Raw genomic sequence first — 24,146 nt, 5'->3', positions numbered from 1 at the left:
ATTATTAAAATAATTTGTGCTAAGTAAATGTTTGAGCGTGTTTGTTTGGAATTTAGCCAAACAAAATAAACAGAGACCTATTTGCCGCGATATTGGGGTTTTGTTTTGTTTTATTCAAAGACAAGGGTTTGACCTTAAAACTTCTGCTCTCTCTCTCTCTCTCTACAATCCCCCTCCCTCCTTTGCTTCCCACTCAGCTCAGCTCAGCTCCACCAGTTTGAGACAAAAAGCCTCGTATTTAGCGTATCAAAACGGCTCCTTCTTGTATCGGTAACCCTGGCTGTAAGCTGGGACGAGCTGTCTCAGAGGCCATGGCTATGGGTCTTCCTTCTCAAACCTGTCCTTGCAAGTCTAAACCCTCTCGCCCTCCTCTTTTCTGGCAATCTATTTCAAGACCTCGCTCTTCTGCCATGCCTCGTCACTCTTCTCGCTCCTTTTGGGCTTCCTCCAGAAAAGCCCTTCGCAGGTTCGTTTTCAATTTCTCTCTCTCTCTCTCTCTCTCTCTCTCTCTCTCTCAAGTCTCAATCTTTAACCTTTTTCTTGTTTATTTTGTGGTTTTTGTAGTTTATGCACTGCAATAATGTGTGGTTTTTTCGATTTTTCACATACCCTTTCATATTTTGTGTATGGGTTTTTGGGCCTAGGACAAAACCCCAAGGTTTTGTTGCTTTTCCTTTGAAAAATCGGCAAGTTCATTTGGCATGTAGTTTGAGAATTGAAAATGGTGAAACATACAGAATTATGTGGCAGTGGCAGTGGCTGGGCTGAGTAGCCAATCATCATGGTTGTATGATTTCTTGCAAAACTGAGACATTGGCAAATTTGGCCATTCTTAGGATTGGAGAAATGTGTTTTATGACTAGACATTGGCAAACTAAGTTTCTAAGATAAGGCTTCTCTTTCATCTTAGTTTTATACAATTTATTGTGGAATGCACGAGTAGTGGAAGCTATTGTGTTCTCTGTGTTGGTTAAGATGCTTGTAGTTGTTTTGTGTTTGTTTAAAATGAATCTTACTAGGGGGCCCTGCCGCCCCAACCAACCCAATAAAAAACAATTTATCTTTCTTCGTTGTTTTAAATTACAGGGAAGGCAAATGCAGACTCCACAGTGGCAATGGTTCATTTTCTAATGTGATTGGTTTTAGTAGTTTCCCTCATGTTAAACGAAATTCAAGTTGTAATATCATGTCATTTAGTGAAAACTACAGACATTATTATAGGACAGACAACACTTGGAAGCTTGAAGTTCGTATGGAGGCAAGGAATCCTTGCACTTCATTTGCTCGTATGGTTCCTCATCTCCCATCTCAGATTAATTATCAAGGAAAGCTCATCTCTGGTAGCCCACGATTTATGGAGGTGGAAAAGAAACAAATTCAAAAAGATTTTCGAATAGACAGTGCTTCAAATTTTGCTGAAATGGCCTGGAAAAGAGAAAAAGATGAACTAAGGAACAGTAAAGTAGCAGCTTCTGGGAATAGCCAGAGTAGTTTCATGAGTTATAGCATTCCATGTGCAGAAACTGCTGCAAATAGTGTGCAATATGATCTCACAGATGAGCAAGATAGCAGTGTATATGCAGATTCAAAATGTTGTACAGATTCTTTTAACAATACCAGCAAAGAAAGAATTTTAGGAAGCCCATTTGGCCAATGTTACATGGATATGCAAACACATACACTGGACCGTGAATATTTTGTGAAGAACAAAGGAAACCCAAGCTTGGAACCTGTCTTGATTAAAATTGATCCTGTTTCATGTCCTCCAACTTCAAACAGCAATGCTACCAAAACATCCCTGGAACAGCATTCAAAGAACACTGGTCAATCTAACAGCATCGAGCCTAATGGGTCATTGTCAGGGAAACTCTCAAGGGAAATGGAGGAAATAAGTTCCAAGCCATTTAATGACTGCTCCACTGGAGAATTACAACATTTTCACCAGTTCCATCTTCGTCAGAGGCTTGCTCGCGTTTATGACAAGGTTCTTCTCATTGATAATATCAACATGGCAAGGGAAACTGTCAAGATGCTTACAAACCAATACAGGCATTGTGTTTATGCATGTGATACAGAGGCATGTCTCATACTTTAGTTACATTTATATGTTCCTTGATTTATTTTCTTGTGCATGCAAAATGGAGGCATGCATTGTACTTAAATGCTACTATTTTGATTCACACGCGTTTGCAAACTTGTGAGCTTATTATGGCCTCATCCTGGTTACATACAGGTGTCCAAGATTGATGTGAAGCAGGAAACACCTGTTGATCATGGAGAAATAATATGCTTCAGTATTTATTCCGGACCAGATGCAAATTTTTGTAATGGCAAGTCTTGTATCTGGGTTGATGTTCTTGCTGGGGGTGGCAAGAGTATTTTGGCTGAATTTGCTCCATTTTTTGAAGACCCATCCATTAAAAAGGTAAAATTTCCCTTAGTGATCAGGACTGGTGAATTTGTAGGTTATCATCATTTCTTGGTAAAAACTGGTCTAATTTTGTATGTTGTCTTAAAGAAAGTTAACTGTATCATTTTTTGGCTGAATTTGCTCCATTTTTTGAAGACCCATCCATTAAAAAGGTAAAATTTCCCTTAGTGATCAGGACTGGTGAATTTGTAGGTTATCATCATTTCTTGGTAAAAACTGGTCTAATTTTGTATGTTGTCTTAAAGAAAGTTAGCTGTATCATCTAGCATAGTTTTTCTAATGATTTGACATTAGAACAAGGGTGTTCTTCCCTTTGTATAACAAGAAATGGTGAGGTGCTCTGTCTTTTCTATAGGTTTGGCACAACTATAGCTTTGATAATCATGTTCTAGAGAACTATGGGTTCAAAGTTTCTGGTTTTCATGCTGATACAATGCACATGGCTCGATTGTGGGATTCTTCAAGACGAACAGAGGGTGGGTATTCTCTAGAAGCACTTACAGGTGATCCAAAGGTGTGCCGTGATGCAACCTTGATTGGTAAAGTATCAATGAAAACCATTTTTGGCAGGGGAAAGTTGAAGAAAGATGGATCTGAGGGAAAAATTATCAACATTCCGCCTGTTGAAGACCTTCAAAGAGAGGAGCGAAAATTATGGATTAGTTATTCTGCCTTAGATTCAATAAGCACACTAAAACTCTATGAGAGCTTGAAAAGTAAACTATCAGTGATGGAATGGAAAATTGATGGACATACTGAAGGAACAATGCTTGAGTTTTATGAGAAATACTGGCAACCTTTTGGTGAGCTTCTTGTGAAAATGGAAACTGAAGGGATGCTGGTTGATCGAGACTATCTTGCTGAGATAGAGAAAGTAGCTAGAGCGGAGCAGCAGGTTGCTGCTACTAGATTTCGTAACTGGGCATCGAAGTATTGCCCTGATGCTAAATTCATGAATGTGGGAAGTGATGCACAGTTGCGCCAGCTCTTTTTTGGTGGAACTGTAAACAGGTATGATATTTTAATATTTTATGTTTATCTGGAGCCTAAACTTTTTGGGACAGATAAATCTTATTTTTCCATTTTACTCTATGAAGGGCCATACTCTTCTGGTATATGGGTGCGAAAAGTTGTTTATGAGCTAACTAATTTTGAACTTCACTGGTTAGCAGGCATTCTGTAGCTTTGGCCCTGTTGGTCACACATTTTTTGTACTCTAGATTGTAGTTCACTGCACAAAATACTTGACATATTATGACTTAATGGTCTTGCTTACTCCAGCATCAGTGAGTTTGTGACATGAAAATCAATAATCAAACTCATAACTGGTAGATGAGAAAGCAAAGGATCTCACCTCAAGTAAAACAAGTCTTTAGTCAAGAAGCCCTTGGGGCCATCCCAGGGATTCATCCCACTTATTACTTATGTTAAGGCTGCATATTCACAAGGTCTATGGTGCTCTAAGAGGCCCAGAATCCTTGTTTATGATAAAAAAAAAGAAAAGAAAAAAAAGAGTAATAAAATAATCAATGCAGAAAGAAGTTTTGCTTCAATACAAATGATTACTGTCACTTGTTAAAACCCCTTTCATTATCATGAGAGCTAAGTGGAGGAAGCAAGAACATGATGTGTTTTCCACTTGGTCAAATGTTAATAAATTTACGCCCAGTTTAGTCCCCCATTGGGTGGGTTGAAGTCAAATGTCACTGGAAAGAAATACAGGAATTATAGTTTCATAATAGACAAATCTGGTTCAACTCTTGTTTGAGAACCACGAACAAGCTAGGAGAATTCATGTTTCTTGTGAAATTTGACATGCCTGCCTTATTTGATTGGAAAGGTGCTTGAGTCGTACAAGACGAAGTTGCTCTGCGCTGCCTTGCATTTTCATGCACAATTTAAAAATTACTACTTATCTGCATTTTCATCCTATGCAAAGAAGAGTGTCCCAAGGAAGCTGTATATGGAATCTGTTCACTTTTTATCTTATTTTCTTTTTGCAGAAAGGACCCTAACGAGAGCCTTCCAAAGGAGAGAGAATTTAAAGTTCCTAATTTTGAGAAAGTGATTGAAGAGGGCAAGAAGATTCCCTCAAAATTTCGCAAAATTAAACTGCATAAGCTTGGTGATGAGATACAAACTGACATGTACACTGCGACCGGCTGGCCCTCCATTACTGTAGATGCTTTGAAGACACTTGCTGGGAAGGCTTCTGCCGAATTTGATTCTGCAGATGAAGCTGATCAGTTGGAGTCAGATGACAGTATTGAAAATTTGCCTGGAGCAGAGGCATCAGAGATGAAGGGAAGAGCCAGTGACGGCAGAGAATCTGCTTATGGAACGGCTTATGCTGCCTTTGGAGAGGGGCAGGAGGGGAAGGAGGCGTGCCATGCCATTGCTGCTTTATGTGAAGTTTGCTCTATAGACTCTTTGATATCCAACTTCATACTCCCCTTGCAGGTAATTATGCTGCCAAAATTTACTGGTTACACAACATGAATTTCTAACGAGGGATGGCAGTTTGATCTGATATTTGGATTACACAACCTGTGTCTCATGTATTGGGACAGTTATGGAGGGGCTTTGCATTCGGGGTAGGGATGGATGTGGGGACAGCTGTCAAAACTTGAGTCGGCTTTTAGGATGGGTTGAGATTTGATCAAATCTGCCTTCCTCGCGCAGCATGTACTGGGAATTCAAAATAATTCTGTCATTTTCAGTGTCTCTATAAAAGATAATGTTGGTTTCTTTGTGCTGTGGCTTGTACAGCATAACAAGCCATCTGGCTTTTATGTGGCTTGTGGCTGAATTGAAGTTACAGAAGTTTAGAACATGGTAGATGTTCTATACTTGTTTTCATAAATCTTCTGCTTTCGTTGTGCCACCTCACCCTATTTGGTAGAAAATCTAATAATATTAGCCTTGACAAGTTACCAACCTGAGTAAAATCTTATTTGACTCTGCCTCATTCTGCTTCTGTGTCTGGGACACATTTGGGGAATTTTTAGCATCCCGGGGAAGGAGGATTGAGGAAGGGGGTACCCCATCCGAAGCCCATCTTGTTGCCTTTCCTATTTCTTTCCCTGTATAAATGTTTTGTATTGATTAATGAAATGTGACACATCTTTGTAGGCTTATAGTTCAAACATCAAGCCATTATTTTCAGAAAATTTTTGGGCCTTTTATTGGCCTAGTCTCTATTGAAGAAACATGTAATTGTGGTGACTAGTGAGGCTTGTGTATGATGTTTTGCTTTGAATGTGTCTTGTCCATAAAGCATGATAAGTAATATTCACTCTATTTTCTTAATTTTGTCTTTCAATAATGTGCATGTTCATGAAACATTAATTGTAGCTTTGCAATTTCTGTGTTTTTTAAATGCTGTGCTCCCCATAGTTGTACCTTAGTCATTACATCCAGACATGTCCAGACACTTATGTATTTTTGTGGGTTCTATTTTTTTTACTCATTTATGATTCAAACCATTTATGCAACAGAACATATGAATCAGAATTGCAGTTTGTTGTTAGCTCCAGTTTTCTATATTGCTTTCAGTTTTTGAATAGGTTACGAGCATATTTCTGGTTATCTATGCACAACCATGTAACTATTTGATTCAAAGTATCTATTCTGTAAAAAACAGTAAACTTATTACTTGAGCTTACAAGCATATATTATTATCTTAGGGTAATTTGAAAAATTAATCAGATGGACATTTAGTCTGCTAGATAATTAAGTCCAGCCAATTTTTCAATTGGACCGCGAAGATAAGAGTGGGATTTTTTTTTAATTTTTTTTATTTGAAGTGTTCTGTGTAGCAGATCATTCATAAAAGTAACCTGATTAAATTATCATGACAACCCAGTCTACAGTGCTTTTGTGGAATTTCCAGATGGTTCAGCAAAAATTGTTGGATATTGTATGGTTTTATGCCCAATTATGAGCTCACTCTTGTTTGGGTCTTGGCTGTGATTCTCTCCTTTTTGCTTTGGCCCTTCTCATATTCTGGATGTGGCTTATATATATACACATATGTTGTCTGGCTGTGGTTCGGTGTATCATAAACCATGACTTTTCTCCTGCATGAAATGATGTGCATGGATGACAGACATTTCTTCCCCTCCCCAAGGGTGTTTCTGCCAATGTTTCATTGTTTTAGTTAATACTTCTTTATGTTAGAGTTTTTTAATTTCAAATTCTTGAGAAGAAGATGATTACAATTTACGTTGGTTTCCATCTACAGGGCAGTCATATATCAGGCAAGGATGGGCGTATCCATTGTTCGCTAAATATAAACACGGAAACTGGGCGCTTATCAGCAAGGAGGCCTAATTTGCAGGTTCGAAACATGTCTGGGAAGCTAATTATCTGCTGTATAAAAATCCTTAGCATTTTGTGAGGCTGCTGTGCTACTGATTTTCTTTATGCTTGTTAGCTGTTGCCATACTACAGTTGTACACCTAAGTTTCAGCAATGGAAGCCATTTTCCATTGTCTTTCACCACAAATGTTCAAAGACGTTAATATTCCTTTTTTCTGCAAGTCAGAATCAGCCTGCTCTAGAGAAAGATCGCTATAAAATCCGCCAGGCATTTATTGCTGCGCCAGGAAACTCTCTTGTTGTTGCTGATTACGGGCAGGTAACTGAGTGCAACTATTTTTCTATTCATACGCAGTTCTATCTGATTTTGTGAGTGCAATTTTCTCCGTATGAATTCTTATTGTTGATTAAGAGACATTTTTATAATTAGCTGGAACTTAGGATCCTTGCACATCTTGCCAACTGTAAGAGTATGTTGAATGCCTTCAAAGCTGGTGGAGACTTCCATTCAAGGACTGCAATGAATATGTATCCACACATTCGTGAAGCTGTTGAACAAAAACACGTGCTTCTTGAGTGGCATCCTCGACCTGGTGAGGATAAGCCTCCAGTTCCTCTTTTGAAGGTAAACTATCAAAATTTCCTCTTCGTTTATTTATTAAATTTCCAAAAATAGCAGCTCAATGTTATCAGCAGGTTAAGTGGATTTTGAATTTGAATTTTTTTTTTTTTGCCCTTCCCATATGCCAGAGACTATGATTAAAAAGAGCATAGCAGAAAATAGGCTGTTTGGTTAATATCATAATAAGCCGTTCTTTTGTAACAAAAAAAGAAGAGTTCCAGTGAAATAGTTGGGAACATCCTATTTAAAATAATAATAATAATAATATTAAAACAGATTGAGGTGCTTTGTAGGTTGATGATTGAATTAGATTGATATAGATTAGCATCTATAGGAATTAACTTCACCCTTGCAAAGCATCAAGTGCTTGCCTCCTAAAGTTGAATCCATGATCTCCATCTTGGGATTAAGCCCTTAGGAGAGTCATGGTGGCCAACTAGGTTAGGCCTAGTTGGTTAGATTGATGTAGATTTATTGTCCATTAAAATTGTTAGGATTGCGTTTGGTTTAGTTTTGGAATTGTGATTTTCTTTTTAGAGTTATGATTTGAGTATGGAATTGTGAATTGAGTTTTGAAAAGAGAAAATTTGTTTGGTTATGAGTTTTGAAAAGTGTTTTTGAATTGAGTGATGCTAGACATCTCAAATAATCTACCAAATTTTTTACTAAACCTCTTACATGGGTGTGGGACCCACACACGTGGGTTTGTGTGGGTCCCACACTCATGTGAGAGGTTTGGTAAAAACATTGGTAGATTATTTGGAGTCTATAATATTTTCCTTTTGAATTTTGAAAAGTTTTTTGAGTTTTGAAAAGAGTTTTGAGTTTTTGATTTTTGAGTTGTATTTTGAATTTTTTGGATATATTTTTTAAAAATATTAAAAAATGTTTAAGAAAATTTTATTTTTTTATTTTAAATATTTTATTATATTTCGTAAATATTTTAATTTTTAATTTTAATATTTTAAACTCTAAACACAACTCCACACTCAAATCGTAACCAAACACATAGCTCAAAATTCATAACCAAACACATAACTCAAAACTCCACACTACTTTCAAAACTCTACACTTAAATCATAACCAACACATCACGAAAACAAATTAAAATATTTAAAATAAAAAAATATCTAAAATAAAAATTATATATTTAAAATAACAAAATAATTTTTTTAATATTAAAAAAAATACAGCACATAAATATATGAAATATAGTGCACATTAAAATAAATAAATAAATATTTAAAATATAAAATATTTACCCTAAGAAAATTAAATTAAGAAATTTTTTAAATATTTTAAAAAATTAAATCCAAAAATTTTCAAAATACAACTCAAATTTTTTTTCAAAGCTCATAACCAAATAAATTTTCTTTTTTCAAAATTCAATTCAAAACTCGTAACTCAAAATACAACTCCATACTCAAATTATGATTTTAAAAATAATTTTTTTAAAAAAATAAAAAAAATATCTTTTTGAATTTTTCTTTTAAAATTGAGTTTTGAAAAAAGTTTGGTTTTGAGTTTTGAAAAATGTTTTGAATTGAGTTTTGAGTTGTGTGTTTGGTTATGAATTTTGAAAAGTGATTTGAAAATTTTGCCTTTGGAATGATTCCAATGGCAAACCAAACACAGCATAGAAGTTTTCTCTGGCTAGTGTTTGAGTTGCTTAGCTGATTTTATATTGTTTCTACAATTTAAGAAGATTTATGTTGAACAATTTCAAATATTGCTCTTACACTTTAATGCTTTATTTAGCGGCCTACTAAGAACATTAATTATGATCACATACTCTTCCTTTGTGTTTCATATACAAAATGTAACCTTCATTTTGCTTTAGGATGCTTTTGCTTCTGAAAGAAGGAAAGCAAAGATGCTCAACTTTTCCATTGCATATGGAAAGACTCCAGTGGGGCTTGCCCGTGATTGGAAGGTACCCTTGTGTTCTCAAATCTGTAATAAGGAACGGCTCTTCTTTCAACTGAAATAAATTAATCTGCTTAGGCATGGTAATTTCCATCTCTGCCCTCAGGTTTCTGTGAAAGAAGCAAGAGAAACAGTTGATCTTTGGTACAGTCAGAGACAAGAAGTGCGGGTTTGGCAGGAAGAGCGTAAGGAGGAAGCATGGAAGGACAGATGTGTTCACACATTGCTAGGACGGGCCCGCTGTTTCCCTTCAATGGATAATGTTACTCCCTATCAAAAAGGGCACATTGAACGAGCTGCTATCAACACACCTGTACAGGTTATTTTATCTCAATTCCTCAAATGTCTCTCTCTCTCTCTCACAGGTTTTGATTTATACAATTGCAACAGGGTAGTGCTGCTGATGTTGCCATGTGTGCAATGTTAGAAATATCAGAAAATGCACGTTTGAAGGAGCTTGGATGGAGGCTGCTTTTACAGGTCAAGTTCATCCTCCACCCACAAACCAAATAAGTGATGATAGTAAATAAGAAGGAAACACAACCACCCGCCACCTGCCAAAATCAACCTGCAAATGTTTTCTTGTATATGCACCAACACCCACATTAATTTTTAAGTCACATGATAGAACAAATATCCAAGTGATACTGTAATTAAAATATCTTGCACCAACATTGTTGGTATCATTTCAATTTATCTATTTACTTCTTTCCATTTGTAGGTAAAATTTTATGAAGAAAGACACCACCTTAATATCCAAAAGTGATAAGTGGAGAAAATAATTTCAAACTCACTAGATTTGTGCAAACGAGTTTCATTACTTTCATGAGTTTGAAATTCTTTTCTCCACCTCCACCTCCACCTCCGCCTCCAACTCAACTTTTTTTTTATTTTTTATATTCCCCCTTTGTTTAATGGTTTAAAACCTGTGTTTGATAGCTGAAAGGACATTCTTCCTGGGAACAGGTTCATGATGAAGTAATCCTTGAAGGACCAACAGAGTCGGCTGAGGATGCCAAGGCCATAGTTGTTGATTGCATGTCCAAACCCTTCAATGGCAAGAATATTCTTAACGTTGACCTCTCTGTTGATGCCAAATGTGCTCAAAACTGGTATTCTGCCAAGTAAATAATCGGTATGATTGCCAGAACAGAGGTTCTGTACCACAACCCCCTTGTGGCTAGAAGTTGTGTGTCCCACGAGAGGGCCAGTGTTTCAAAGTTTCTTTGCCCCTGGACGATGGAGTTGAGCACCCCCACTGTTTGTTTGCCTATGCCGGTGCAATGACTGCATCCAACTCATTGGAGTTGTTTCCATGAGAGATGGTTCTTATATTTCATGCTGACTTGGAATTTTCCAATTAAGTCCTCTGACAAGTGTTGCATGTTGTGATTCGGATGGGAATTGGGTAAGTAGTGGGGTGGTTGCTTCTTTGGTGTCAATTTCTGTAATTTTTTAGTCCGCGTGAGGTATTTAACTCGTGTATATAAAAGTTGTTACTATTCTTCCAGAGGTTGTGTATTTTCTGTAATATTGAATTTCATCAAAAATTTCTTGGGTGTATTCATTTGTTGTTTGCAAGTCTCAGCAAAGAAGATGCCTATTATCTCATGGCATATATGTGGTATATGCAACTCTGAAGTTTCTTCAAATGTGTCAATAGCTGAATCAGAGACTCCAGAGAACCTCGTACGGCCTCTTTTGGCAATTAGGTTAAAAGCTAACTTATTGGCTTTTTAATTTTTTTGGATGACATTACCTTTTTATTTTTTTATATGTTTTTCTAAAAAAATTTCAAAAAAGTCAAAAAGTAAGCTTTCAACAAACTTCCCAAAATAGTGTTTGAAGTATACAACGTGCAAACAACATCCCTACACGCAAATGAGACATGTGACGAGCATTTTCCTGCAGTACATGGAATGAAACATGTACACCGTTTTGACTACCTTATTGTCACAAGAATGGATCGTCTAAACTCCACAGAGAGATCAATTCCAGTTTGAATGAGCAGGCTATTATGGCAGGTCCAAACAGTAATGTTGGATTTCACTGAGGATCAGATGCAACAACAGAACATGTTAGATTTACCTTTTTGGAATAAAATTCACCATGTTGCAAAAATAACAGAATACAAGTAGACAAACATTGTCATCTGCTACCCTCAACAAATATTAGGACACAAAAAATATGTCCAGTTCCAATTTCAATCAAATCGGTATTACAAGGTCTACCTACATTTTCAACAATATGGTTCGGTAGCTAATTCACCTCATCTATGTAAATACATGTTTTATACCAAACACCATATACCAAAACTCAAAACACACAATCCAGAATCCAGCCGGCTGTAGAGCCAGGTGATTACTTCTTCAGCTGTTGCTGATCAATTCCCCTCGCAGATGCCAATTGCAACAAACTGGTAGTTCTAGTTACATTTTCAACAACATGAGCTAATTCACCTTATCTGTGTAAATACATGTTCATCACAATCACCAGAAGCCAAAGGTCATAAAATACAGAATCCATAATAACCCAACACTGTAGAGCTAGTGATTACTTCACCAGCTGTTGTAGATCGATTCCCCATGCCGATGCCAACTGCAACAGGAGTTGGCCAGGTGCCAGACCTTCCCAGTCCTCTGGTGGGTCAATTGATGAACACGCTTCATGTAAATTTAGCAGAAGTTCGTTTTGAACTTCTGTTGGAATGCCCAAGACATTGGTTCCATTTTCTGTCACGAGGTCTGCCAACTGCAGAACAGAAGCAGAATGAAGTAACAAAATATGCAAATCAGCATGCGTTAACGATCTTTCCAAGTTACTGATAATGTTTAGGAAGAAGGAAACCATAAAAACAGGTTACAGGACAGTTTTTCAAATTATGTCCGATACAATTAAGGAATATCCAACTCAACTATTATAATGTCATGTACTGCTCAGCTGTACTCAGCTAGATGATTTAGCATTTCAGACAATGATGACTCTACCCTATGTTCCTTTATTGATTTCAATTGCTTGCATTAAAAACAAAATTTTATCGTTAAACTTTTATTGTTGCAGAGAGACAAATAACATCAGGTTTCTTGCCAAGATTACGAACGCCAAAGGTCATATTCATGGTGGTTTTCTGATACAAGGGCTTTCGATTTAAAAAAGTATAGGTGTCTCCCGACATAGTTCCTTATCTTTCTTCTCCAATGAAAATGAAATATATATAATTTAGCATTTTCAGACGATGACTCTATTCTATGTTCCTTCATTGTTTTAATTGCTTGCATTAAGGACAAAATTTAACCATTCAACTTCTATTTCGCATTTCCTCCTCGTCGGGACAGTTGCAAAGGAAACAAGCATTTGTGGAACGCATATATAATTGCCTGCAAATGCTAGCCAAATGAAAACAGTAACTTTTCCAGTTATTATGAATTTCCCTTGACAAAATTTCGATTTGATGAGTGAAAATTAATTAAGAGATCTAGTGCAGATGGACCAGCTTGAGATGTCTATAAAACCAGAAAACGAAGAAATACCTGTTGAATCCAAGACAAACAAATGTCGAACAAGTTTGGCTCCTGTAGAAACTGTGCAACAGCATGCAAAACCTCGCTTGCTACCTCGTGTGAGAGTTGATCAACTACAGCTCCTGATTTGTCCATTAGTTTCACTAGCAAGAAATCATCACCTGTAGACAAAACTTCAGCATAAGCCGAATCCATATCGCCTACATGAATCGCATCCATTGCATTACTCCAAGAAGTCCATATTGGGTCCCGCTCTGGCACACTATTGTCACCCCCCAAAGCTTCTGCAGTCATTTCCGGAATAGCTACTCTTGCATTTCGAGCAGTTCCAGTGTCTTCACCAGCTACCCGAATCGCTTCCAATGTCGCTTCATCCTTCGAAGCTTGCCACACGCTTCTTGCAGAAGGCCCTTCACCGAGCCTAATAGGTCCAACTCCTTTATCCCAAGCTCTCGTGCCACCAATCTGGTCACTCTCATGGTCTGACTTAGGGGACCTACCATCCACCGGACCACCACCCATGACTCTCCTAGATGCCATCTGTCCATTTTTTCCATATGTGTGAAAGTCCCAAGTATCAGGAACGTCAGATCTCCAAGCAGGTCCTCTTCCTCTCATTGCTGACAATATACTATCAGATGCAGTATACCTCTCCGCAAATGGGGTCCACCCATCACCGCTTCTCCCCATCTTAGCACCAGAGTAGTCAGGGAAGCCGTTGTACTTGCCTGAAGGCCTATTAGAAGATCCCTCAAATCCCATCATAAAATTACTACCTCTTCGACCTGAGGATATTGACAAGTCGCGTGCCATGTCCTCGACAACTCTCTCTAGACCCCGTACTCTGTTCTCTAGAGTAACCATGCCGTTATGGGACCCACCCATGAAATCCTGCGATGCATGAAAACTGGAGTGAGATAAGCAGATATGGGAACCAGTGCAAATAAATTTAACAGACCTGCAGCATATTCATAAGATGAGCTTGCTGTCTCTCCAGTTGTAATAACTGCCTCTGGATAGCCAACCAATTTGTTTTTGAGTCTCTTCCATTAGCTCTCTCTTCAGCCCATTTATCCCGGGTAAAGTCATCAAAATCTCGCTGTCTAGGAAGCACACCAGCAGTTTCTTTCTCCGTGCTACGATACTTGATGTTGGCAGATCCATCATCTTGCTGGGAGTTCCCCTTTGACCTTCTTCTTGAATCTGTATCATTTGGTTCTGACTCTCCCTCATTCTGTGTCTTTGCAGAATTTAAACATCGACTAGGGACAACCACCTCTACGGGCAAATCATCTGAATCTCTTGTTTCAAGTTTCTGGAAGAATTCTGGGTTCAATTCTTTGTCAGTTAGTGCAGGTGCCTTCTTCTTCAATATCCCAACTGCTTTGTCAAAAATGTTGCCCCCCTTTACTTTGGAAGCAGAATCAGTAGGAGGTGATCCATAGGATGAATCCATTGTTGATGTCTCACCATAATTTGGAACTTTCGGGTCCTTTTTTCCTGAGAACTCACCTGGTTCAGAAATTTCACCATCTGAAGGAGTGACAAGAAGGAAACAGTAAGTAATGAAGATGTCATAAGAAAATCAATCAGCTAACTGAAGGAGCACTCTAACGAAGAATAGGTACTGCTAAGCTTACCATGAGATGAAGCTTTCCGGTCATCAGAAGCTCCATCCCCTCCTTTTGCTGAAATCTTCTTCCATAGCTGCAGTGTCTCTGTCATACTATCTCTGACAGGTTTAATCTGAAAAATCAATTAATCATGTCAATTTTCATGCCATAGGTAAACCGTAATTGAGAGTTGTAAATTCAATGAAATATCGAATGGGACTGGCATACAATAACCTCAAGCAATTGCTCCAATTTTATATACTGAAGCTAATTTAAAGCATGTATAGAACAACATTAGCAATAGAAGTTAAGAGATTATATTTAGAACTGCATAAGCACTGACGAATTGCCAGTTAAAACAGACAGACAAACAAACTGCAAGTGTCCCTAATAGCTTGAAGACAAAACTAGTCCCCCCCTCTATCCTCTCAACCCCCCGCCGCCCCCCCCCAAACACCCTTCTGGAGCTTCAATCATGCTCCCTTCTACCTTCAACCATGCTTTTTAAACATTAAAAAGTACAGTATATTGGATATTTATGACGCATCGTCTCGCCTCTCATATTGATAGAACCTAAATCAGGGTCCATATAACAGAACAAGAAGGATTTTAACACTCACTTACCTGAGATGTGACAATCATTCACATTGCACAAAGAATAAGAAAGGTGAAGCTACATTATGGCGGTGTTTGGGAACTTGGTTTTTGGGTTTTTTTTTTTGTTTTTTATCACTACAAGACAAATGTTTTACAAAACCAAAAAAAAAATAAATCCAAACAAGATATCACATCAAGCCCCATAATCATTTCACTTTTTCTATCACAAACATCACATCCAACCATAAAAAAACCCAACTATTTTCCCAAACACAAAAAAATTTTTCTCCAATAATATCCTACAACTAAAAAAACCTACAAAAAAACCCACTTTCCAAACACCCACTATGTATCCATATTTTTTGCACAGTAAGATGTCTTTGGCCTATACAATAATCTTAACATGCTGAGATTCACCATTATGCATAAGACTGAATTTGTTTGGAGATTATTCCTTCTTCACCAGTCTACTATCATATACATGCTCCGAGTTCAAGGATTAAGAATGACAAATATAAATAGCTTGAAAATAAGGATAAAATTCAAAATCAAACATTCCAAATGGCCCACCCTCAGGTGGGAGCCCTCCCTACCACCCAAGGACCTCTACCAGAAGAGAAGATGAAATAGCCTCACAAACCAAACCAAACCAAACCAAACCAAGCCTTAAGTCCCATCAAATGGGGTCGGCTATGAAATAGCTTCACAAACAAGGTGAAAATGAAAAATGTAAAATCAAGTGCATTTTTAGAGTAGGGAAAAAAAAAACACTGATGTGCAGGCAAGGACTAATTATCTTTCTCTTACATAATAACTGTTTAGAAGTTCATATTCTAGATTCTCTTGTAGGTCAGCAAATGCCCATGAGAAAATATTCAGCATCTAATCTAAGATTCTTATTGAATAATATTTTAAAAACCCACTGAAGAAAGATCATGTAATAATGCCAAAAGCAAAAATACTGTTTTTCATGTGTACAAGATGCCAGGCCGGCCTCATGACACCATAAAACTGAAATGCAATAACCAATGAACCATAGGTACTGTAGCTATAGACATGGACATCATGCTGGTGCCGAATGCAACAGAAGGCTCTAAATTGGATTGCTATCTAGAGGAAAGATTAACATAAATACCTTGTCAAAGCGGCAAGCCTCGAGCACTGTCACTGTGGAAGTAGCACCATCTGTAATCAAGTTACTCGAATGTAATGCCAAAGCACTTAATGTATCAGACGCAGCTTTACGTGTTGCCCAATCTGTACTAGCAAGGCATTCATGAATGCTTTGCAGCAATGCTTCCAAGCTTTGTGGTGCAATAGCCCCTACCTGCAAGAAGTGTATAATAAAGAAGTTTTTATATCTGCTCCTTTAATTTTTGAATGAGTTCTGATATCTCACAGGTCTAGTATACAACCTAGGCTACTCATGAATGTATTGAGTTTGGAATGAGTTTTAAATAACTTTCGATATCTCATACAAAATAGACATGGCAGTTAGAAACAAAAGAATCACATTTATAAAAAATCCAAGAGAATTACTCATTTCAACTCAATAGGCGAAGTCATCCCCTTGACCTGATAGAGGTTTGCACACATCTTGCTCATTTCTGATCAAGCAATCAAAATTATTCATAAGATTCCACAAGCCTCTCAAAACTGAAAATCCTCTTGAAATATATCATTCCAATACAGGATCAAAGCATGATCAACTATAAATTACAATTGCTTTGAAAGAAAGAACCCTAATACGGAATAGTCCTTAGATATTAATGAGAATTCATAATACTTCAGTTGAGGGGGGAAAAAAGATAGACATGTAAATGAAAACTTCAAACTTGAAGCCAGGCCATGTTTTGTTCTCTTTCCCTGCATCTTCTCAGCAACCAAACATTGTATAAATTTCAATTTATTGTAGAATCAGATTCATATCGTGATTATCCCATGGTTTCTCAGCACTCAAACATTGCAAAACACAGTTGAATCGTCAAAATGGGACACAATTCATGTCAAGAATCCAATTCACTTTCTTCTAGTACACCACAACCGCAATTACACAAAGCATAGAAGTTCAACCACAATAACAAACATAAGATTGTTTTCAATTGAATCATATACAATTGACAACAGTTATGCACAGATTCCATCCTCTTTTCCTTCAATTCGTTGGCAATCAAACAAAGTCCAAAACTCAATCAAATCACAAACTTGACACAACAGAAGCATCAAATTTGAAATAGAAAAAAAAAAAAAAAAGCATTTTATAAATGCACAAACATTGAAATAATCAAGCATTTAACAAACCTGAGACAAACTTGAGACCACTGGCAACAGAGCAGCCTTGGCTAAGAAATTCGGACTGTTGAGGTACTTGCAGATCTTAGGACAAAGCTTCTGAAACGAAACAACAGGTGGGTCCGAAGCACACTCCACCATCTTGGCCATACACATTGCCGACCCACCTTGAACCCACTTGTTCTGCTCATTCATAGCCTCAAACAATGGCTTCACGAACAGCGAAACCACCGACCCAAGACCCCCATTCTCTCCCTCGTCCTTCAAATACTGCGACGAAAGCGCCCCAATCGCATCGCGACACGAGTCCCTAACCCCCGAATCAGAGTCCTTGAGCCTCTTCACAATGTGGGCAATGATTTTCGTCAAATGGGTCGCCGTGGAATCGCCATGGGAAGCGCAGAGCACGGTGAGGAGGCGGAGAGACTCTTTCTTCACGGCGGGTTTTGGGTCGTTGGTGGATTCGTAGAGGCAATTGAGGAGCATCGAAACGCCATCAGGAGAGAGGTTTTGGATGATCTTTTCGAGGTCTTCAATGGCGATCTGGTGGGTGTCTCTGTCGGAGAGCTTAGAGAGAGAAGTAAGGATTCTTTGCTTCAGCTCAACCATGGCGAGGTGAGAGGTGAGAGAAGAGAAAGGTGATCTTGAAGGTTGGTTCTGGGTTTTTGAAGATCTTGAAGATTTGGGTGCTTGTGAACTCATTGTTGTTTGATTTTTTTTCGTTGATGACGAATCAGAAATGGGGGTGGGGGGGTTGTGAAGATTGAATTTGGGAATGTGGGTGAGATGGGTTTGAAGATAGGACTTGTTGTGGACTCATTAGTTGCAGAAGAAAGTTAAATCACCATGAAAACAAAATCGAAGCTACTTTACAGAGAAAAATGAGATCTGTGAGAGTGAACCACCAAGTACATTTTCAAAATAGAGATCTGATGATGATGATACAAAGAAATTGGATTTATATTATGTATATACCCAATGAAATTAGATGACTTGATCTTGAGAGTAGACTGTGAAAATTATGAAATATGAAAACAATAATGTCGCCCCATCTTTTTAAAAATAATTTTGTTCATCTGAATTAAATCCTCCCTATGATCTGTTAATCCAGTAAGGTTGACACCATTTTTATTTATTTATTTATTTTGAATTGATATATTATGTTATAATGACATTTTTAATTATAATAAAAATTAAATATGACATGTAATTAATAAAAAATAATAATAATTTTTATTATTTTAACTAATTAAATATCTGAGTTAGTGACTTTTAGAGCATTTCTAACGGTTCAGTATTTTTTTTATCAAATTTGAGTAAAAAATAGCTCATTTTTTCAATTTAATATCAGTTGCTCTAACAGTGCATCAAAATCCCGTGGGTCAACCGGTTGGTCGACCGGTAAGGTTGAATATTTTTTTTTTTAACCTTTTTGAACTGTTTAAACCTACCTATGTGAACTGGGCGAGGGGCGACCGGTTAGTCAACCGGTGGGTCAATCGGTAAGGCAATTAATTTTATTTATTTTTTTTGTTTCCCTCCATTTCTGTTCCCAATTCTTTTCCTATTTCTTTTTCCCTCCATTACATATATGTCATTTTGGTTTACCTCTAATAATGATTTACTTCTAAAATCTCATATAAACACATTATTCATATGCCAGACAATTCCACACAACTGATACGATCATAGCTTAAACAAAACAGAGCATAATGAATACCTTCAAATCCATGATATTGACTTCATTTTCATCATCTTCTTCTTCATCCTCCTCTGATGATGAGTCTGATGATGAATATATGATCACACTTTTACGGGTTTATGAGCAGAATAATAGTAGTATGCTTCAGATTCTTAAGTCAAGTGATAGCTCAAAAAAAAAAGGTGGTTCTGTTATAGGCCATAGGTATATACGTAGAGATAGAAGGCAGGGTCATGACAGATTATTTGCAGATTATTTTGCTGTAAATCCAGTGCATTCACCTACAATATTTCGGAGACGTTTTTGAATGCGTCGTCCTTTGTATTTGCGAATTTTGAATGCAATCCAAGCACACAATTTATATTTTGTTCAAAAACAAGATGCAGCTCATGTAGCTGGATTATCTCCCCTACAAAAAATGACTTCAGCGATGAGAATATTGTCATATGGTGTCACAATAGATGCAGTTGAAAGCACTGCAATTCAAAGTTTGCAACAATTTTGTAATTCAGTGATTGAAATCTTTGGAGTAGAATATCTGAGATCTTTGACACCAACTGAAATTGCTAGATTACTTGCTATTGGGGAGGTTTGGGGGTTTCCTGGTATGTTGGGAAGTTTAGATTACATGCATTGGGAGTGGAAAAATTGTCCAAAGGCATAACAAGGTCAATATGTAGGCCATCAAAAAAAGCCAACCATTATTCTTGAAGTAGTAGCATCTTATGACTTGTGGATTTAGCATGCATTTTTTGGAATGCCTGGCTCACACAATGACTTGAATGTGTTGGACCGATCACCTTTGTTTTCTGATCTTGCGTAAGGTAAAGCTCCCCCTGTCCATTACACTATTAATGGACATAGTTACGATATGTGTTATTACCTTGCTAATGGTATATACCCTCAATGGGTAACACTGGTTCAACAATTTCTTTTCCCCAAGGAGCAAAGAGACAATATTTTGCAATAATGCAAGAGTCTGCCAGGAAAGATGTAGAGCGGGCATTCGGAGTCCTTCAATCTCGATTCGCAATTATAGGTGGTGCTATACGTTTTTGGAATCTGAAAATGCTTGCCAACATAATGAAGAGTTGCATTATATTACATAATATGATTGTCGAAGATGAAAGGGAGGAGCACCTTGATTTCGATTATGAAATTTCATCAACCAACACACCAGTGCAACTTTCCTCTACTCCTACCAATGACTTCCAATCATTTTTGTCTCGTCATTTAGGTATTAGAGATAAGGATGCATATCATGCCCTCCGTAATGATTTAGTAGAACATATGTGGCATCTTCATGGTGAACACTAAATTCACGACATCAATACATGTAATTTTGTTTATAGTTTTGGAATGGAAGGTTGTCTTGTTTGTAATCTTCATTATGATGCACTATATTAACCAAGTAATTCAGAAGTTATGTAATGATGTGCTGTTGTAATGATCCAATCGTTAATATTCAGAATTGTTCTGTGTTCAATTAACGAGAATTACAAATGATAATAATCATGTCTTAATCAGTTACAAATGATAATACCACATAAATTTAATCATCATGTCTTAAATTCTGTGTTCAATTCAGTATTGATGTGCCACAAATGATAATACCACATCCATTTATGCACATTTAATAATCATGTCTTAAATGATAATTTAATAATAATGTCTTAAATTACTGATGTTCATGTGTATAATCATAATGTCTTAAATTACTGATGTTCATGTGCATAATCATAATGTCTTAAATTACTGATGTTCATCTGCATAATCATAATTTAATAATAATGTCTTAAATTACTGATCTTAAGTTAATAATAATGTCTTAAATTACTGCATAATCATTATTTGTGCATATACAAATTTATACAAATTTATTGATGTGCCATGCATTTACTGATGTTGATCTTGCCATTCATTTATTGCCTCAGTTGAAATGCATTTAACATATAGAGTTAAAAAATACTTAATAATGTTGCCATTCATTTAGTCAGTGGATAAATGCATTCCACCTACATTCATGGCATATTACAGACACTGCATACGTTTGAACCACCTACCATTCATTTTACACACACCACCTACCACTCATTGAATTCATTCCACCTACCATGCCTCATTTTACACACACCACGGTTGTTGAGTATTAATTTTCTTACCACCTACCTCAATAATTCACCCTCTATATCAGCTCAAGATTGTATACAAACCTGTCATCAAAAAATTCACTCTATTCACTGAATACCTCTGCCCACAGATTGCCTCTATAAGAACACATTCACTGTATTCCCTCCACCACCACCTTCAAATTCGGCTTAACCAAATTCTAATCCCAAACTCTGCATATTCACTATATTGTAAGTGTAAATCCACAGAATCAGCAAGGCAAACTATCTGAATCAAGAAAACCAACATCAGCAGGAACAAGAAGGAAGCATCCAAAACAGAGTAGGTTGCATGGCACGGGTCAACCGATTGGTCAACTGGCCCTTTGTTATTATTATTTTTTTTTTGCCTTTCAGTGTGCATGCTTTATTTGTTCAACTTTATGCTTTATTTGTTCAACTTTAACCTTCTCAAGAGTATAAAATTCATGTTTTAATCGAACTACATTCATGTTCAATATTTTAAAAATTTACTTCTGTGATACAGAACACATTCGCTGGCATATGATGATTTTTAGTTTCAGTATGCACTTCTGAACAACAAACACTGCATAACATGAAGTAAAAATTAATGTGCCATTAAGCATACACCAATTAGTATGCACTTCAGTATAAAAATGACATGATGTAAAAACACTTTGATATTTTGTCTAATATTAAAACACTATAATATAAAAATTAATGTGTCATTCTAAGCATACACCAATTACTGCATAACATGAAGTAAAAACACTGCATAAAAATGCTTTCCATTTCAGTATACACTTTATTAGTATGCATTTTCCATTAGTATGCAAAACCAATTAGTATGCATATTAAATGCTTTCATGTTTTTCCATTTTAATATGCATTGTAATATTAAAACTACATTCATTTGAATTCCAAGTTCATGTTTGAATTCTATATTTATATTCAGCATAACACCAGAAAAACACCAAGCCAACTGTAATTCAGCTTTCATATGTAACACATATTCATTTAAATTTAACAGATATTGACATCATGCCTATAACTAAAAGAGCGAGACCACAAGTTAATGAAAGTTCCAACCCTCCACGACGCCAAGAACAACAGCCTCAAAATCAGTCATATCCTACCGATGATTTTCTCAGTGAAAGTCATGAACTAGCCTTTTCAAACTTCTCCAGCCGACCTATTGTAACAGAGAGGACGGTAAATCTGCCACCTCAATATGATGCACTATTAGTTAGTAAACTTGAAGCAATGGGATGACTAAATTTAATTAATTTACCCCAAAAGGTATATTCACGGCTGGTATCTCTATTTTATGTTCACCTAAGAGGTACTCAGGAAGAAAATGGAAATTTTACTATTTTATCATATGTGAAAGGAAAGAGTATACAATTTGATATTCCTACTTTGGCAAGCATTATTGGAGTTGAGGTAGGTGATGAAAATATCCATTTCAGAGTGAGGCTGAGTTAGCTAATATTGTTGGTAATGCTACCGATGTATATACTACTATTTGTCAGAACAGATTTACTGGGACTAGTTTACAAGCAAGACATTTAAAACCTTATCTTTGGATTCTCCACCGGTGGATTGTAGAAAATGTCACTCCAAAAAAAGGACATCATGATGCGGTCCCATATTTTAATGCCTATTTGTTATACTGTTTTGAAGTTGGCCATAAGTTAGATGTGTGTTACATAATTATGAAAGAAATGATGTTCGCAAATCAAGCTCAATTCACGGGCCGGTCATTACTGTTTGGGGCACTCTTGACAAAAATTTTCAAACATTTTAGGGTTCGCCCTGTAGATGAAATGGAGATCAAAATCCATTCACCCATTAATCAGTATACAGTGACCCGTGCTGGTGCAGCCTCCAATTTAATGGGAAGTGTTGATGCTCCAAAAGATTCAGAAGATGAAGTCCCACCAGATGATTCTCCTACCAATGTGATGCCATCAATTGAACAACCTCAATATTGGACTGAGTTTTTGGCCATGGAAGAACAACGTTATAATCAACGCGTTCAATGGGAACATCAAATGGCTAATCAGGTCAATTCGTTGGGTACTCAGTTTGATACATTTGCCACTGCGCAGAACTCATTAATTTAACAATTTGGTGACTTCCGTGTGGACATTGAAAGACGTCATGAAGTGGCAAACAATCGCATAGATAGGATTGAGCATCGCGTAAATGACATATACCATCACTACTTCCCTTCTCCACCACCACCACCAGATAATGACTGTTGATGTGTTTGACTTTATATATTTGCATGGTTTTGTATTTTGTTATTTTAACAACCTTTTGTTAGGTCAATTTGTTAAAGAGGACGAGGTTATTTAAAACCTATTCAATTATGACATTGGCCTATTCAGTTATTACCACTTCATATTGTAGTTTTTCATTTTAATGCCTATTTGACAAAGGACATGATTATGTACATTCTAAAAATGCTACAAAAAGGTCATTATTTAGTTATGATTTTCTGGTATAAATCATGCTATAGTAGTCAATGGCCTTCACTTGAAATATCATTTTAAAGAAGACAAGGTTAATTAAAAAAAATCCACGTTGAACTACAGACCAAAGATCTCCAAAAAAAAAAGCATGGCAACAATTACATGTTGAACTTCAAATATGGCAAAAATCCATGGCAAAAAGTCATAAAATCTGATGTTTCATAAAATGTGATGTTTAATAAAAATCCATAAAATCCATAAAATCTGAACTTTAGATATGGCAAAAACTATGGCAAAAATCCATAAATCCACATTGAACTTCAAATATGATGTTTCTGATGATTTGCTCTATTTTTACAGGTTCTTTTATGCCTTGCTCTTGCTGTTTCTTATGTATTGTTTAATTAAAAAAGGAATGAATAGGAAATATCCATAAATCCACATTGAACTTGAAATATGATGTTCCATAAATCATTATGTTCCATTTAATAAAATTGTGATTACATTATTACTTAT

General features: G+C 36.6%; 3 protein-coding genes across 6 annotated transcripts; 2 read left to right on the top strand and 1 right to left on the bottom strand.

The window, feature by feature from the left end:
• The first annotated feature begins 91 nt into the window (after nt 1-91).
• On the top strand, nt 92-10,866 carry LOC114321763 (DNA polymerase I A, chloroplastic/mitochondrial-like). Of its 4 annotated transcripts, none has more exons than XM_082884381.1 (12): nt 92-466; nt 1,087-2,077; nt 2,234-2,425; nt 2,787-3,442; nt 4,435-4,891; nt 6,675-6,770; nt 6,978-7,070; nt 7,182-7,376; nt 9,214-9,306; nt 9,406-9,612; nt 9,690-9,779; nt 10,266-10,866. In XM_082884381.1, exons 1-12 carry the CDS (start codon nt 312-314, stop codon nt 10,425-10,427), a joined length of 3,387 nt encoding a protein of 1,128 aa, XP_082740507.1. In that variant the 5' UTR covers nt 92-311; the 3' UTR covers nt 10,428-10,866. The 4 variants fall into 4 exon arrangements, with proteins under 4 accessions (XP_082740507.1, XP_082740506.1, XP_082740505.1 ...); XM_082884380.1 differs by having other exon boundaries at nt 9,406-9,618; XM_082884379.1 differs by having other exon boundaries at nt 6,867-7,070.
• Nucleotides 10,867-11,388: 522 nt separating this feature from the next.
• Nucleotides 11,389-18,423, bottom strand: LOC114321771 (microtubule-associated protein TORTIFOLIA1). The gene is made up of 6 exons (XM_028268986.2): nt 17,332-18,423; nt 16,166-16,357; nt 14,461-14,566; nt 13,779-14,353; nt 12,830-13,711; nt 11,389-12,050 (listed from the first exon to the last, which is right to left on the bottom strand). Exons 1-6 carry the CDS (start codon nt 18,022-18,024, stop codon nt 11,853-11,855), a joined length of 2,646 nt encoding a protein of 881 aa, XP_028124787.2. The 5' UTR covers nt 18,025-18,423; the 3' UTR covers nt 11,389-11,852.
• Nucleotides 18,424-19,442: 1,019 nt separating this feature from the next.
• LOC114321434 (uncharacterized) lies at nt 19,443-20,341 on the top strand. Its single transcript, XM_028268602.2, has 2 exons — nt 19,443-19,629; nt 19,968-20,341. The coding sequence occupies exons 1-2, from the start codon at nt 19,443-19,445 to the stop codon at nt 20,339-20,341; spliced, it is 561 nt and encodes a 186-aa protein (XP_028124403.2).
• The last annotated feature ends 3,805 nt before the right edge of the window (nt 20,342-24,146 follow it).

This window comes from Camellia sinensis, chromosome 8, assembly GCF_055761805.1.
Source record: "Camellia sinensis isolate YWXY chromosome 8, ASM5576180v1, whole genome shotgun sequence".
Classification (NCBI taxonomy): Eukaryota; Viridiplantae; Streptophyta; class Magnoliopsida; order Ericales; family Theaceae; genus Camellia; species Camellia sinensis.
Note: the sequence above shows the minus strand (reverse complement) of the source record. Positions and strands in the feature narration are given on the sequence as shown.

Coding starts and splice junctions, on each gene's coding strand:
- LOC114321763 (XM_082884378.1), top strand. CDS start 312: ATGGCTATGGGTCTTCCTTCTCAAACCTGTCCTTGCAAGTCTAAACCC. Junction 4,892..6,674: donor ACTTCATACTCCCCTTGCAG/GTAATTATGCTG, acceptor TTCCATCTACAG/GGCAGTCATATATCAGGCAA. Junction 9,619..9,689: donor CTATCAACACACCTGTACAG/GTTATTTTATCT, acceptor CAATTGCAACAG/GGTAGTGCTGCTGATGTTGC.
- LOC114321771 (XM_028268986.2), bottom strand. CDS start 18,024: ATGAGTTCACAAGCACCCAAATCTTCAAGATCTTCAAAAACCCAGAAC. Junction 14,567..16,165: donor AGGCTTGCCGCTTTGACAAG/GTATTTATGTTA, acceptor TTGATTTTTCAG/ATTAAACCTGTCAGAGATAG. Junction 12,051..12,829: donor GTTTGTCTTGGATTCAACAG/GTATTTCTTCGT, acceptor TCTGTTCTGCAG/TTGGCAGACCTCGTGACAGA.
- LOC114321434 (XM_028268602.2), top strand. CDS start 19,443: ATGACTTCAGCGATGAGAATATTGTCATATGGTGTCACAATAGATGCA. Junction 19,630..19,967: donor GGAGGTTTGGGGGTTTCCTG/GTATGTTGGGAA, acceptor CTTTTCCCCAAG/GAGCAAAGAGACAATATTTT.